This window comes from Hyperolius riggenbachi, chromosome 12 (genome assembly GCF_040937935.1).
Source record: "Hyperolius riggenbachi isolate aHypRig1 chromosome 12, aHypRig1.pri, whole genome shotgun sequence".
Classification (NCBI taxonomy): Eukaryota; Metazoa; Chordata; class Amphibia; order Anura; family Hyperoliidae; genus Hyperolius; species Hyperolius riggenbachi.
The window spans coordinates 226,925,911-226,940,162 of NC_090657.1; the positions used below are offsets into that span (position 1 = coordinate 226,925,911).

At 44.4% G+C, this 14,252-nt stretch overlaps 1 protein-coding gene across 9 annotated transcripts in view; it reads right to left on the reverse strand.

Moving 5' to 3' along the window:
- Window positions 1-241: 241 nt before the first annotated feature.
- SHISA6 (shisa family member 6) overlaps window positions 242-14,252 on the reverse strand; it is a 434,141-nt gene continuing 420,130 nt past the window's right edge. For 7 of the 9 annotated variants that reach the window (XM_068261893.1, XM_068261890.1, XM_068261887.1 and 4 more), the window contains 2 exons: window positions 8,344-8,496; window positions 242-4,763 (listed from right to left, as the gene is read on the reverse strand). In XM_068261893.1, the coding sequence (XP_068117994.1) occupies window positions 4,186-4,763; window positions 8,344-8,496 (731 nt within the window). In that variant the 3' untranslated portion in view covers window positions 242-4,185. The remainder of the gene's footprint in view (window positions 4,764-8,343; window positions 8,497-14,252) is intronic. The other 2 variants (XM_068261891.1, XM_068261888.1) reach the window with 1 other exon arrangement.

The window sequence follows — 14,252 nt, forward strand, 5'->3', positions numbered from 1 at the left end:
ATGGTTCCTCTGATCGGGAAAAGGTTTACATTTTGGATTCTACATGGATTCCATGATTTGTGTTCTGGGATTCCATTACAGGCATGAGTAGACATTGAAATGCTTGAGATTCAATAAAGAAACCTGAAAATATTGGAATGTTGCGAAGCTTTTGACGGGTGGAGCATAAATACGACGTTCCTGAGAGAGTTGATGATGTACAGGTATGCATGACGACATAGAAATAAATAGAAGGATAAGCTTTGGTGTTTCGGGAGGGTCCTTTATTCAGATGTACAATGTCCACAGTATATCATCGGCCATCAGGCCAGTCCCCGCTCAGCGCAGGAAAGTCACCACAGCTTATCCCGCCATCAGATCACACATTATACACAACATAGAGAACACAGGGCTCCCTCTAATGTACATGTCAGCAGGTTAGTATACTATGAAACGGAGGTGCCAGAGTAGTATATATAATATATATATATATCACAAGTAGAAAGACAGACAATGCATTCCAAATGCCAACTATATCACCATATCTTGTGTCACTATTCCTTAACAGTCAGTCCTGTCCTTGACGGTCACTAATTTCTGTAACTGTCAGTCCTGTCACCAACTGTCACTACTCTAACCATCAGTCCTCTTACCCACCGTCAGTCCTGTCATTAACTATATTTTTTGTCCTTAACGTTCACTACTCTCACTAATGGTCTATTCTGTCACTAACTGTCACTACTCTAACCGTCAGCCCTTTCATTAACCATCAGTCCTCTTACCAACTGTCAGTCCTATCGTAAACCATCAGTCCTGTCCTTAACTGTCAGTACCCCCATTAGTCGTCATTCTTTTCATTAAGTGTCACTCCTCTCACTAACCATCAGTCTTCTTACAAACTGTCAGTCCTGTCATTAACTGTCAGTCCACTCACTAACCGTCAGTACTCTTACCAACTGTCAGTGAGAGTAGTAATGGTTAATGACAGGACTGACAGTTGGTAAGAGAACTGACAGTTAGTGATAGTAGTGACAGTTAATGACAGAACGGTCAATCCTATTACCAACAGTCAGTCTTGTCCTTAACAGTCACTGCTCATTAACCGTCAGCCCTTCCACTACTTGTCAGACCTCTCATTAACCATCAGTTCTTTCATTAACAGTGAGTCCGCTTACCATTTGTCAGTCCCGTCCTTAACTGTCACTCCACTCACTAACCTCCAGTTTTCTTACCAACTGTCAGTCCTGTTATGAACGGTCACTACTCTTGCTAACCATGAGTCCTGTCATAAACTGTCATTTCTCTCATTAACTGTCACTCCACTCACTGTAAGTCCTTAACTGTCACTCCACTCAGTAACCGTCAGTCCCCTTACCAACTATAAGTCTTGTCATTAACTGTCACTACTCTCACTAACTTACCAATTGTCAGTTCTGTCATTAAGAGTCAGTCGTATTATTAACGGTCACTACTCTTAGGCCTCTTTTCCACGGACCGCTGATAGGCAGTGAAATGCCTCTCAAACTCTCTCAACTGCTCACTGCTGCCTAGTAACTGCTTGTTGCTGCCTGGTAACTGCTTGTTGCTGCCTGGTAACTGCTCACTGCTGCCTGGTAACTGCTCACTGCTGCCTGGTAGCTGCTTGCTGAGCACACAGCTCAACAGTTTGTGGAAAGGAGGCCTTACTATCCATCCTGTCATAAACCGTCACACTTCTCATTAACTGTCACTCCCCTCACTAACCATCAGTCCTATCATTAACTGTCAGCCCTCTCACTAATGGTCAGTCCTGTCATTAACCGTCAGCCCTCTTACCAACTGCCAGTCCTGTAATTAACTGTCAGTCCTGTTATTAACTGTCACTCCTCCCACTAACCATCAGTCCTGTCATTAACCGTCATTTCCTCTCATTAACTGTCAGTCATCAACCGGCAGTCCTGTCATTAACCAGCCTATGTTAAGGCAATATAAAACATACATGAATTCACAGCTTATATTTTATTGTGTTCCATCTAATTTAAATAATAATAAAAAGGTAGGAGCTTGTAGAATGATTTGTGTGGGGATGGTAAGTGCGGTCTATTCTGGTGTGTCCTTTACTCCTGAAAATTAAGTTATTGCTGGTGTTTCATGTTATGATCAGATCATCTGAAAGAAAAGAAAATAGAACAAAAAAAAAAATAACTGAAAAAGGAAAGATCCGGAACCCAGACGGGCTTCTCTGGCCAATCACTTTAATTGTCGTTATAAGCACAGTATTATAAATCATGTCATATTTCTATCAGAGCCATTTCCAAAACAACACAAAGAAACAATAGATTATTTCACAAAAGTATAAAAAAAAAAAAATCAACAAATGAATAAAACCAACAAAGTTTTGTTCCTGCTAATTAATAATAATAGTAATAATAATATTAATAATGTCGTACGGTGACGATCAGGAGTTAATAATAAGTACATTCAGCGATATAAATGATCCTTTATAGAGAGTGTAGTACGTCTGGAAGTCTATAGTTATCACTGGGGCTATTGCTGTACGGTCCCATTTTATTTGTTTTAACGATTATAGATCACACTTCGGGGATTTTTTTTTTGTACATATATATTTATGTATTTATTTTTTTACAAAATATATCATCAATGATGATTAAAAAAATCACATCTAGAAAATGTTAAGATCGAGTTGTATGTCTGTGAGGGAACTGCTGAGAAATGTAAACAGATTCTTTTTTTTTAGGTTCTGGATGTACATCTGAAATGTAAGAAGTCCAGGGTGCATGGGGGCGTGGCTGCCATGTTTCAGAGAAATACGTCGGGCGGGGGCGGTCCTACAAAGTTATGGCACAAAAGATTACTTACGGAGCTCCGCCCCAACGCCTGGATTAAATCTACAGTGATGCAATATGGCCTCTGTTCCCAAGTTAAAGATCACCCGTTATTCTATCAAATGATGGAAATTGGGCACAAGGAACTTCTGTGACAGGATCCATACACTTCTAAAGGGTAGTTCATCCCACTGCTAGCAGTAAAGCTGCCCCTTAAACATAGGCTTCATAGAACAACTAAAATGTAATTACAACAAGGTCATTTCACATAGGTCCACGTCACACGCTTTTAAACTCTATATTCAAAAAATTTTCAAGTTGTATCTAATACAATGGCCAAGTTTCCCAATTACAAAAGGGTGATTTGATTATGATGGGTGGGATGCCACCAGAGCAAAGATTAGAAACCTCTTAAAAAGTCCTTTTAACTCTGAACAATTTCCCAGGATGTTCTTTGCCAGCAGGTGGCCCTTCGCGTGTCCTGTATACACCACGTTGTCTTTGTTCTTGTAGAAAAAAAAAGCTTACGGTGGAAGGCATGTACGTTTCCGAGTAATCGATATAAAAGGTCCATAAGGTATAGCATGAGAAACAATGACATCCGGTCACTTATTGGCTAGAACTGTCCGGTAAGAAAACAAAGTCCACTCCTGATCTACTGACCACGTCTATTTACACCAGGGTCCTTGCCATAAAAATAGGATGGATGAAGTATGGACTCTTATTAGTAGTATTGTGCTTATTGAGACACACCCACTAATACCTACATTAAAAGGGCGAACGATTTATAGGCACTAATAAAATATTCCATTAAAGATTATCCTCCTTCTGGACTGATTTGTCTCTCCACCACACTAGGGAGCTTTCAGAACCTTACTGCCACCAAGGAGATGATGGACACCACGTGAGCTGGTGAGTATGTAGCATGGAGGTGTCAGAAGATATAGACTGACTCTTATGGTGGCCACAGTCATGGGAACAGTTGTGTAGATTTCTCCAGTCCTGAAAGTCTACAGCTGTTGCCATTGATCAATAATTCATTCTCTGGATTGCCTGCTGATCAATATTGATTCTTGATTGGCGGCCTCACTGGTAGGCTGAAGCATATTTGCACTGGAAAGCCCTTCAAGTTCTCCTGAAGACCATGTTTCGACTTAGTTCATAGAAAACGGGTGATGTCCCAAAGTCCACTCTGCTAAATCCAGTTCTGCTTCCCAAGACTACATAAAGACACTTGCTGAATGGGATGAGAGTGATGGACATGGATATTGACTTATGGAACATGAACAAAGAGGTCTTCTTGGCCCACAAGGCCACGGTAGTGTGGTGTCATGGGACTGCTTTAGTCTGTTAACGAATATCTACAATTCACATTGGTTTATCAAACAGTCACCTCTGTTTTGCTAGCTGTGCGATATTGTTGATGGTGACCTGGGATATAGTGCAGTTGCTCGACGGTGTTGTGCCTCCGAGAAGCAAAGGCTTGTCGCTTGGCAGCAGTTTGGTTCAGACCCAACGTGTTATACAAGTTATTTGAGGCACTGGGATGGGAGTGCATCTTTGTCATCCGGTAACGATCCAAGACTGGTGTGGAAACAAAGACATCTGTCTGAGAAATGGCTCTTGACATGGACTTCTCTGATTGAAACTCAGACCTCTTCAGGGTCATGGCCTTATCTGGGGAAAGTAGAGGATCTTGGGAATGGAGGCGTTCAGCTGACAGGAGCTGCTCATCGGACAGGATCCGGTCATATGGCAGGCCGTAGCCTTCGTCAGGCATGTTCTTCTCTGGAGAAAGGACTCTGTCCTGAGACATGGCCCTCACAGGCCTTCTTGGCCTCTCTCTGTAGTTGGACTGATCCTGAGTCATTTTGATGACGTTGAGGGGAAGCGTTCCCCGAGCGGCCAGGTCTGGAAGATGCCGTCTTCTCGTGTAATAGTCATCAGCTTCCTTATCGGCTGAAATAATTATAAACAAACACATTTAGAAAACTGCTTCATAACTCAATACACAATACAAAGCCAAGCGATGATGATGGAATAATGGAACTGCACACAGCAGATAAAAAACACACACACATTCGTGTCTGATGAATTCACCGACATACGAGGGGTACAGTACAAGGTGTGGCAATCCTGAGCTAAGCACCCCGTCATCTGAGGAGCCCACAAACATCCAAGGGGTATAGTACAAGGTGTGGCAGTTTTGTGCTAAGCATCCCTCATCTGAGGACACCACAGAAATCTGAGGGGTACAGTACAAGGTTTGGCAGTCCTGAGCTAAGCACCCCTCATCTGAGGACACCAGAGACATACGAGGGGTACAGTACAAGGTGTGGCAGTCCTCTGCTAAGCACCCCTCCCTCATCTGAGGACACCACAGACATCTAAAGGGGTACAGTACAAGGTGTAGCAGTCCTGTGCTAAGCACCCCTCATCTGAGGACACCAGAGACATCTGAGGGGTATAGTACAAGGTGTGGCAGCTCTGTGCTAAGTACCCCTCATCCGAGGACACCACAGACATCTGAGGGGTACAGTACAAGGCGTGGCAGTCCTGAGCTAAGCACCCCTCATCTGAGGACACCACCGACATCTGAGGGGTACAGTACAAGGTGTGGCAGTCCTGTGCTAAGCACCCCGTCATCTGAGGACACCACAGACATCCGAGGGGTACAGTACAAGGTGTAGCAGTCCAGTGCTAAGCACCCCTCATCTCAGGACACCACAGACATCCGAGGGGTACAGTACAAGGTGTGGCAGTCCTGTGCTAAGCACCCCTCATCTGAGGACACCACAGACATCCGAGGGGTACAGTACAAGGTGTGGCAGTCCTGTGCTAAGCACCCCATCATCTGAGGACACCACAGACATCCGAGGGGTACAGTACAAGGTTTGGCAGACCTGTGCTAAGCACCCCGCCCTCATCTGAGGACACCACAGACATCCGAGGGGTACAGTAAAAGGTATGGCAGTCCTGTGCTAAGCACCCCTCATCTGAGGACACCACAGACATCCGAGGGGTACAGTACAAGGTGTGGCAGTCCTGTGCTAAGCACCCCTCATCTGAGGACACCACAGACTCTTGAGGGGTACAGTACAAGGTGTGGCAGTCCTGTGCTAAGCACCCCTCATCTGAGGACACCACAGACATCCGAAAAGTACAGTACAAGGTGTGGCAGTCCTGAGCTAAGCACCCCTCATCTGAGGACACCACAGACATCCGAAGGGTACAGTACAAGGTGTGGCAGTCCTGAGCTAAGCAACCTCTCATCTGAGGACACCACAGACATCCGAGGGGTACAGTACAAGGTGTGGCAGTCCTGTGCTAAGCACCCCCTCATCTGAGGACACCACAGACATCCGAGGGGTACAGTACAAGGTGTGGCAGTCCTGTGCTAAGCACCCCCTCATCTGAGGACACCACAGACATCCGAGGGGTACAGTACAAGGTGTGGAAGTTCTGTGACAAGTACCCCCTCAACTGAGGACACTACAGACATCTGAGGGGTACAGTACAAGGTGTGGCAGTCATGTGCTAAGCACCCCCATCATCTGAGGACACCACAGACATCTGAGGGGTACAGTACAAGGTGTGGCATTCCTGTGCTAAATACCCCATCATCTGAGGTCACCACAGACATCCGAGGGGTACAGTACAAGGTGCAGCAGTCCTGAGCTAAGCACCCCTCAGGACACCACAGACTACCTATACTGGGGCAACTATACCAGGCTACCTATACTGGGGCAACTATACCAGGCTACCTATACTGGGGCAACTATACCAGGCTACCTATACTGGTAGCACCTATATTTGGCTACTTATACTGGTGGCACCTATACCTTGCTTCCTATACAGGAAACACCTATACCTAGCTACCTATAATGAGGACACCTACACCTAGCACCCTATACTGGAAGCACCTATATCTGGCTTCCTATAGTAAAAGTATCTATACCCGGCTTCCTATACTGATTGCACCTATACCTAGCTACCTATCCTGGGGGCATAGACACTTGGCTAATTATACCAGGGGCACCTATACTTGGCTACCTATAATAGAGGCACCCATGCCTGGCTACCTATACTGGGGTCACCTATACCTGGCTACCTATATTGAAGGCACATACACCAGGCTACCTATACTAGGGTCACCTTTGCCTGGCGATCTATACTGGGGGCGCCTTTCCCTGGCTAGCGATACCTGGGAGGGGCACCTATACCAGACTAGCTATATTGGAGGCACAGACACTAGGCTAGTTATACCAGGGGCACCTTTACCTGGCCATCTATACTGGAGGCACCCATGCCTGGCTACCTATACTAGGGTCACCTATACCTGGCTACCTATATTGGAGGCACATGTACCAGGCTACCTATACTGGGGGCACCTATGCCTGGCGATCTATACTGGAGGCACCTATACCTGGCTCGTTATACTGGGGGCGCCTTTACCTGGCTAGCTATACTGGGGGCAACTATACCAGACTAGCTATACTGGGGGCACCTATACCAGACTAGCTATACTGAGGACACCTATACCAGGCTACCTATACTGGAGCACCCATACTTGGCTACCTGTAATGGGGTCACTTCTACTTGGCTACCTATAGTGGGAGCACCTACAACTGGTTTCCTATACAGGGGCACCTATACCTGGCTACCTAAACTGAGGGCACCTAAAACCTCGCAAGCTATACTGGGGGCACCTATACCTGGCTACCTATACTGCGGGCACCTACACCTGGCTTCCTATACTGGGGGCACCTACACCTGGCTACCTATACAGGTGGCACCTATATCTAGCTACCTACATACTCTGAGGGTGTATTTAGTGGTTTTGGTTGCACCGCAGCTATAATGTGTGGTACAAAATGTTGGGTGCCAAATTCGGGAGGGGGGGGGGTGGGGCGCATCCTCATAAGTTTTCTTCAGGCAGCAAATAGTCTAGAAGTGGCCCTGCTGAGCGGCACCAAGCTCTCCGCGTGTGAGATGTAGTTTTCTAATGTTAGCATCACTTTCAGTTACTCTCCCCTGTCCTTGCCAACTGGCCCAGAGAGATGGGGAGATCCCAGGTCCCACACATTATCTATTACCCGTACAAATCACTGTATGTACAGCTTGTGACACTGCAGTTGTCAAGCACTATTGTACTATGCTAACCCTCTACACAGTTATTCAACAGTAATCAATATTAACATGGCTATGCCATTCTGTGCTGCGGGAGGACTCTGCTTCTTCCTTTAACTCTCCTCTCCTGATACACTCTGTGCTGCAGGAGGAGTCTGCTCCTTCTTCTATCTAACCCTCCTCTCCTGAAACACTCTGTGCTGCTGGAGGAGTCTGCGAACTCCTCTTTCTATCTCTCTTCTCCGCAGTCTGTGCTATGGGAGAGAAGTATGTGGGGATAGGGTGACAGTAGTGATGATGGAACGCTCAGTGATGGGGATATGGCCACACATTTCCTCAGACATTTGCACACAGAAGCCATGTGATGAGATGAAGGTGTCAGAAAATGAATTTAGCGAGCGACACCTACTTAAGCGCCTGAGAGAGGAATATTTACTTGGATTGGTTTTGACGGCAGATTCGTAGGAAGGCGGCAGGTGGGAGAGGTTCTGGAAGGATCGGGAGAAGGACAGATCGTAGGGCTCAGTCGCAGAGGTCAGGATGTTGTTCATACGAGGCTTTTCTGTGAAAAGATAAAAGGAGATCATCACGTCAGCATCATTCTAGCATTGTACAATAAATACGAGGAACATTACAACGTTATACATCTCTACAGAGACAGGTGAGGCAGCATATGTACAATGTACGATGGAGGAGAGACATTACAGCATTATACAACTCTACAGAGACAAGTGAGGCAGCATATGTACGATGTACGATGGAGGAGAGACATTACAGCATTATACAACTCTACAGAGACAAGTGAGGCAGCATATGTATGATGACTGATGGAGGAGAGACATTACAGCATTATACAACTCTACAGAGACAAGTGAGGCAGCATATGTATGATGACTGATGGAGGAGAGACATTACAGCATTATACAACTCTACAGAGACAAGGGAGGCAGCATACGTACAATGTACGATGGAGGAGAGACATTACAGCATTATACAACTCTACAGAGACAAGGGAGGCAGCATATGTACGATGGAGGAGAGACATTACAGCATTATACAACTCTACAGAGACAAGTGAGGTCACATATGTACGATGTATGATGGAGGAGAGACATTACAGCATTATACAACTCTACAGAGACAAGTGAGGCAGCATATGTACGATGTATGATGGAGGAGAGACATTACAGCATTATACAACTCTACAGAGACATGTGAGGCAGCATATGTACGATGTACGATGGAGGAGAGACATTACAACATTATACAACTCTACAGAGACAAGTGAGGTCACATATGTACGATGTACGATGGAGGAGAGACATTACAGCATTATACAACTCTACAGAGACATGTAAGGTAGCACATGTACGATGTACGATGGAGGAGAGACATTACAGCATTATACAACTCTACAGAGACAAGTGAGGCAGCATATGTAAGGTGTACGATGGAGGAGAGACATTACAGCATTATACAACTCTACAGAGACAAGTGACCTCGCATATGTACGATGTACGATGGAGGAGAGACATTACAGCATTATACAACTCTACAGAGACAAGTGAGGTCACATATGTACGATGTATGATGGAGGAGAGACATTACAGCATTATACAACTCTACAGAGACAAGTGAGGCAGCATATGTACGATGTACGATGGAGGAGAGACATTACAGCATTATACAACTCTACAGAGACAAGGGAGGTTGCATATGTATGATGGAGGAGAGACCTTACAACATTATATATCTCTACAGAGACAAGTGAGGCAGCATATGTACGATGTACGATGGAGGAGAGACATTACAGCATTATACATCTCTACAGAGACAAGTGGGGCAGCATATGTACGATGTACGACGGAGGAGAGACATTACAACATTATACAACTCTACAGAGACAAGTGAGGCAGCATATGTACGATGTACGATGGAGGAGAGACATTACAGCATTATACAACTCTACAGAGACAAGTGAGGTCGTATATATACGATGTACGGTGGAGGAGAGACATTACAACATTATACATCTCTACAGAGACAAGTGAGGCAGCATATGTACGATGTACGATGGAGGAGAGACATTACAGCATTATACAACTCTACAGAGACAAGTGAGGTCGTATATATACGATGTACGGTGGAGGAGAGACATTACAACATTATACAACTCTACAGAGACAAGTGAGGTAGCATATGTACGATGACTGATGGAGGAGAGACATTACAACATTACACAACTCTACAGAGACAAGTGAGGCAGCATATGTACGATGTACGATGGAGGAGAGACATTACAGCATTATACAACTCTACAGAGACAAGTGAGGTCGTATATATACGATGTACGGTGGAGGAGAGACATTACAACATTATACAACTCTACAGAGACAAGTGAGGTAGCATATGTACGATGACTGATGGAGGAGAGACATTACAACATTACACAACTCTACAGAGACAAGTGAGGCAGCATATGTACGATGTACGATGGAGGAGAGACATTACAGCATTATACATCTCTACAGAGACAAGTGAGGCAGCATATGTACGATGACTGATGGAGGAGAGACATTACAGCATTATACAACTCTACAGAGACAAGTGACCTCGCTTATGTACGATGTACGGTGGAGGAGAGAAATTGCAGCATTACACAACTCTACAGAGACAAGTGAGGTCGCATATGTACGATGTACGATGGAGGAGAGACATTACAGCATTATACAACTCTACAGAGACAAGTGACCTCGCTTATGTACGATGTACGATGGAGGAGACACATTACAACATTATACAACTCTACAGAGACAAGGGAGGTTGCATATGTACGATGTACGATGGAGGAGAGACATTTCAGCATTATACAACTCTACAGAGACAAGTGAGGCAGCATATGTACGATGTACAATGGAGGAGAGACATTACAGCATTATACATCTCTACAGAGACAAGTGACCTCGCTTATGTACGATATATGATGGAGGAGAGACATTACAACATTACACAACTCTACAGAGACAAGTGAGGTCGCATATGTACGATGACTGATGGAGGAGAGACATTACAACGTTATACAACTCTACAGAGACAAGTGAAGCAGCATATGTACGATGTACGATGGAGGAGAGACATTACAGCATTATACATCTCTACAGAGACAAGTGAGGTCGCATATGTACGATGTACGATGGAGGAGAGACATTACAACATTATACAACTCTACAGAGACAAGTGAGGTCGCATATGTACGATGACTGATGGAGGCGAGACATTACACCATTATACAACTCTACAGAGACAAGTGAGGTAGCATATGTACGATGTACGATGGAGGAGAGACATTACAGCACTATACAACTCTACAGAGACAAGTGACCTCGCTTATGTACGATGTATGATGGAGGAGAGACATTACAACATTACACAACTCTACAGAGACAAGTGAGGCAGCATATGTACGATGTACGATGGAGGAGAGACATTACAGCATTATACAACTCTACAGAGACACGTGAGGCAGCATATGTACGATGTACGATGGAGGAGAGACATTACAGCATTATACAACTCTACAGAGACAAGTGAGGCAGCATATGTACAATGTATGATGGAGGAGAGACATTACAGCATTATACAACTCTACAGAGACACGTGAGGCAGCATATGTACGATGTACGATGGAGGAGAGACATTACAGCATTATACATCTCTACAGAGACAAGTGAGGTCGCATATGTACGATGTACGATGGAGGAGAGACATTACAACATTATACAACTCTACAGAGACAAGTGAGGTAGCATATGTACGATGTACGATGGAGGAGAGACATTACAGCACTATACAACTCTACAGAGACAAGTGACCTCGCTTATGTACGATGTATGATGGAGGAGAGACATTACAACATTACACAACTCTACAGAGACAAGTGAGGCAGCATATGTACAATGTATGATGGAGGAGAGACATTACAGCATTATACAACTCTACAGAGACACGTGAGGCAGCATATGTACGATGTACGATGGAGGAGAGACATTACAGCACTATACAACTCTACAGAGACAAGTGAGGTAGCATATGTACGATGTACGATGGAGGAGAGACATTACAGCACTATACAACTCTACAGAGACAAGTGACCTCGCTTATGTACGATGTATGATGGAGGAGAGACATTACAACATTACACAACTCTACAGAGACAAGTGAGGTCGCATATGTACGATGACTGATGGAGGAGAGACATTACAGCATTATACATCTCTACAGAGACAAGTGAGGCAGCATATGCACGATGTACGATGGAGGAGAGACATTACAGCATTATACATCTCTACAGAGACAAGGGAGGCAGCATATGTACGATGTACGATGGAGGAGAGACATTACAGCATTATACATCTCTACAGAGACAAGTGAGGCAGCATATGTACGATGACTGATGGAGGAGAGACATTACAACGTTATACAACTCTACAAAGACAAGTGAGGCAGCATATGTACGATGTACGATGGAGGAGAGACATTACAGCATTGTACAACTCTACACAGACAAGTGAGGCAGCATATGTACGATGTACGATGGAGGAGAGACATTACAGCATTATACAACTCTACAGAGACAAGTGAGGCAGCATATGTACGATGTACGATGGAGGAGACATTACAGCATTATACAACTCTACAGAGACAGGTGAGGCAGCATATGTACGATGTACGACGGAGGAGAGACATTACAGCATTATACATCTCTACAGAGACAAGTGAGGTCGCATATGTACGATGTACGATGGAGGAGAGACATTACAACATTATACAACTCTACAGAGACAAGTGAGGTCGCATATGTACGATGACTGATGGAGGAGAGACATTACACCATTATACAACTCTACAGAGACAAGTGAGGTAGCATATGTACGATGTACGATGGAGGAGAGACATTACAGCATTATACAACTCTACAGAGACAAGTGACCTCGCTTATGTACGATGTACGATGGAGGAGACACATTACAACATTATACAACTCTACAGAGACAAGTGAGGCAGCATATGTACGATGTATGATGGAGGAGAGACATTACAGCATTATATAACTCTACAGAGACAAGTGAGGCAGCATATGTACGATGTATGATGGAGGAGAGACATTACAGCATTATATAACTCTACAGAGACAAGTGAGGCAGCATATGTACGATGTACAATGGAGGAGAGACATTACAGCATTATACATCTCTACAGAGACAAGTGAGGCAGCATATGTACGATGTACGATGGAGGAGAGACATTACAACATTATACAACTCTACAGAGACAAGTGAGGCAGCATATGTACGATGTACGATGGAGGAGAGACATTACAGCATTATATAACTCTACAGAGACAAGTGAGGCTGCATATGTACGATGTACAATGGAGGAGAGACATTACAGCATTATACAACTCTACAGAGACAAGGGAGGCAGCATATGTACGATGTATGATGGAGGAGAGACATTACAACATTATACAACTCTACAGAGACAAGTGAGGCAGCATATGTACGATGTACGATGGAGGAGAGACATTACAACATTATTCAACTCTACAGAGACAAGTGAGGCAGCATATGTACGATGTACGATGGAGGAGAGACATTACAGCATTATACAACTCTACAGAGACAAGTGAGGCAACATATGTACAATGTACGGTGGAGGAGAGACATTACAGCATTATACAACTCTACAGAGACAAGTGAGGCAGCAGATGTACGATGTACAATGGAGGAGAGACATTACAGCATTACACAACTCTACAGAGACAAGTGAGGCAGCATATGTATGATGTACGATGGAGGAGAGACATTACAACATTATACAACTCTACAGAGACACGTGAGGCAGCATATGTACGATGTATGATGGAGGAGAGACATTACAGCATTACACAACTCTACAGAGACACGTGAGGCAGCATATGTACAATGTACGGTGGAGGAGAGACATTACAGCATTATACAACTCTACAGAGACACGTGAGGCAGCATATGTACAATGTACGGTGGAGGAGAGACATTACAGCATTATACAACTCTACAGAGACAAGTGAGGCAGCATATGTATGATGTACGATGGAGGAGAGACATTACAACATTATACAACTCTACAGAGACACGTGAGGCAGCATATGTACGATGTATGATGGAGGAGAGACATTACAGCATTACACAACTCTACAGAGACACGTGAGGCAGCATATGTACAATGTACGGTGGAGGAGAGACATTACAGCATTATACAACTCTACAGAGACAAGTG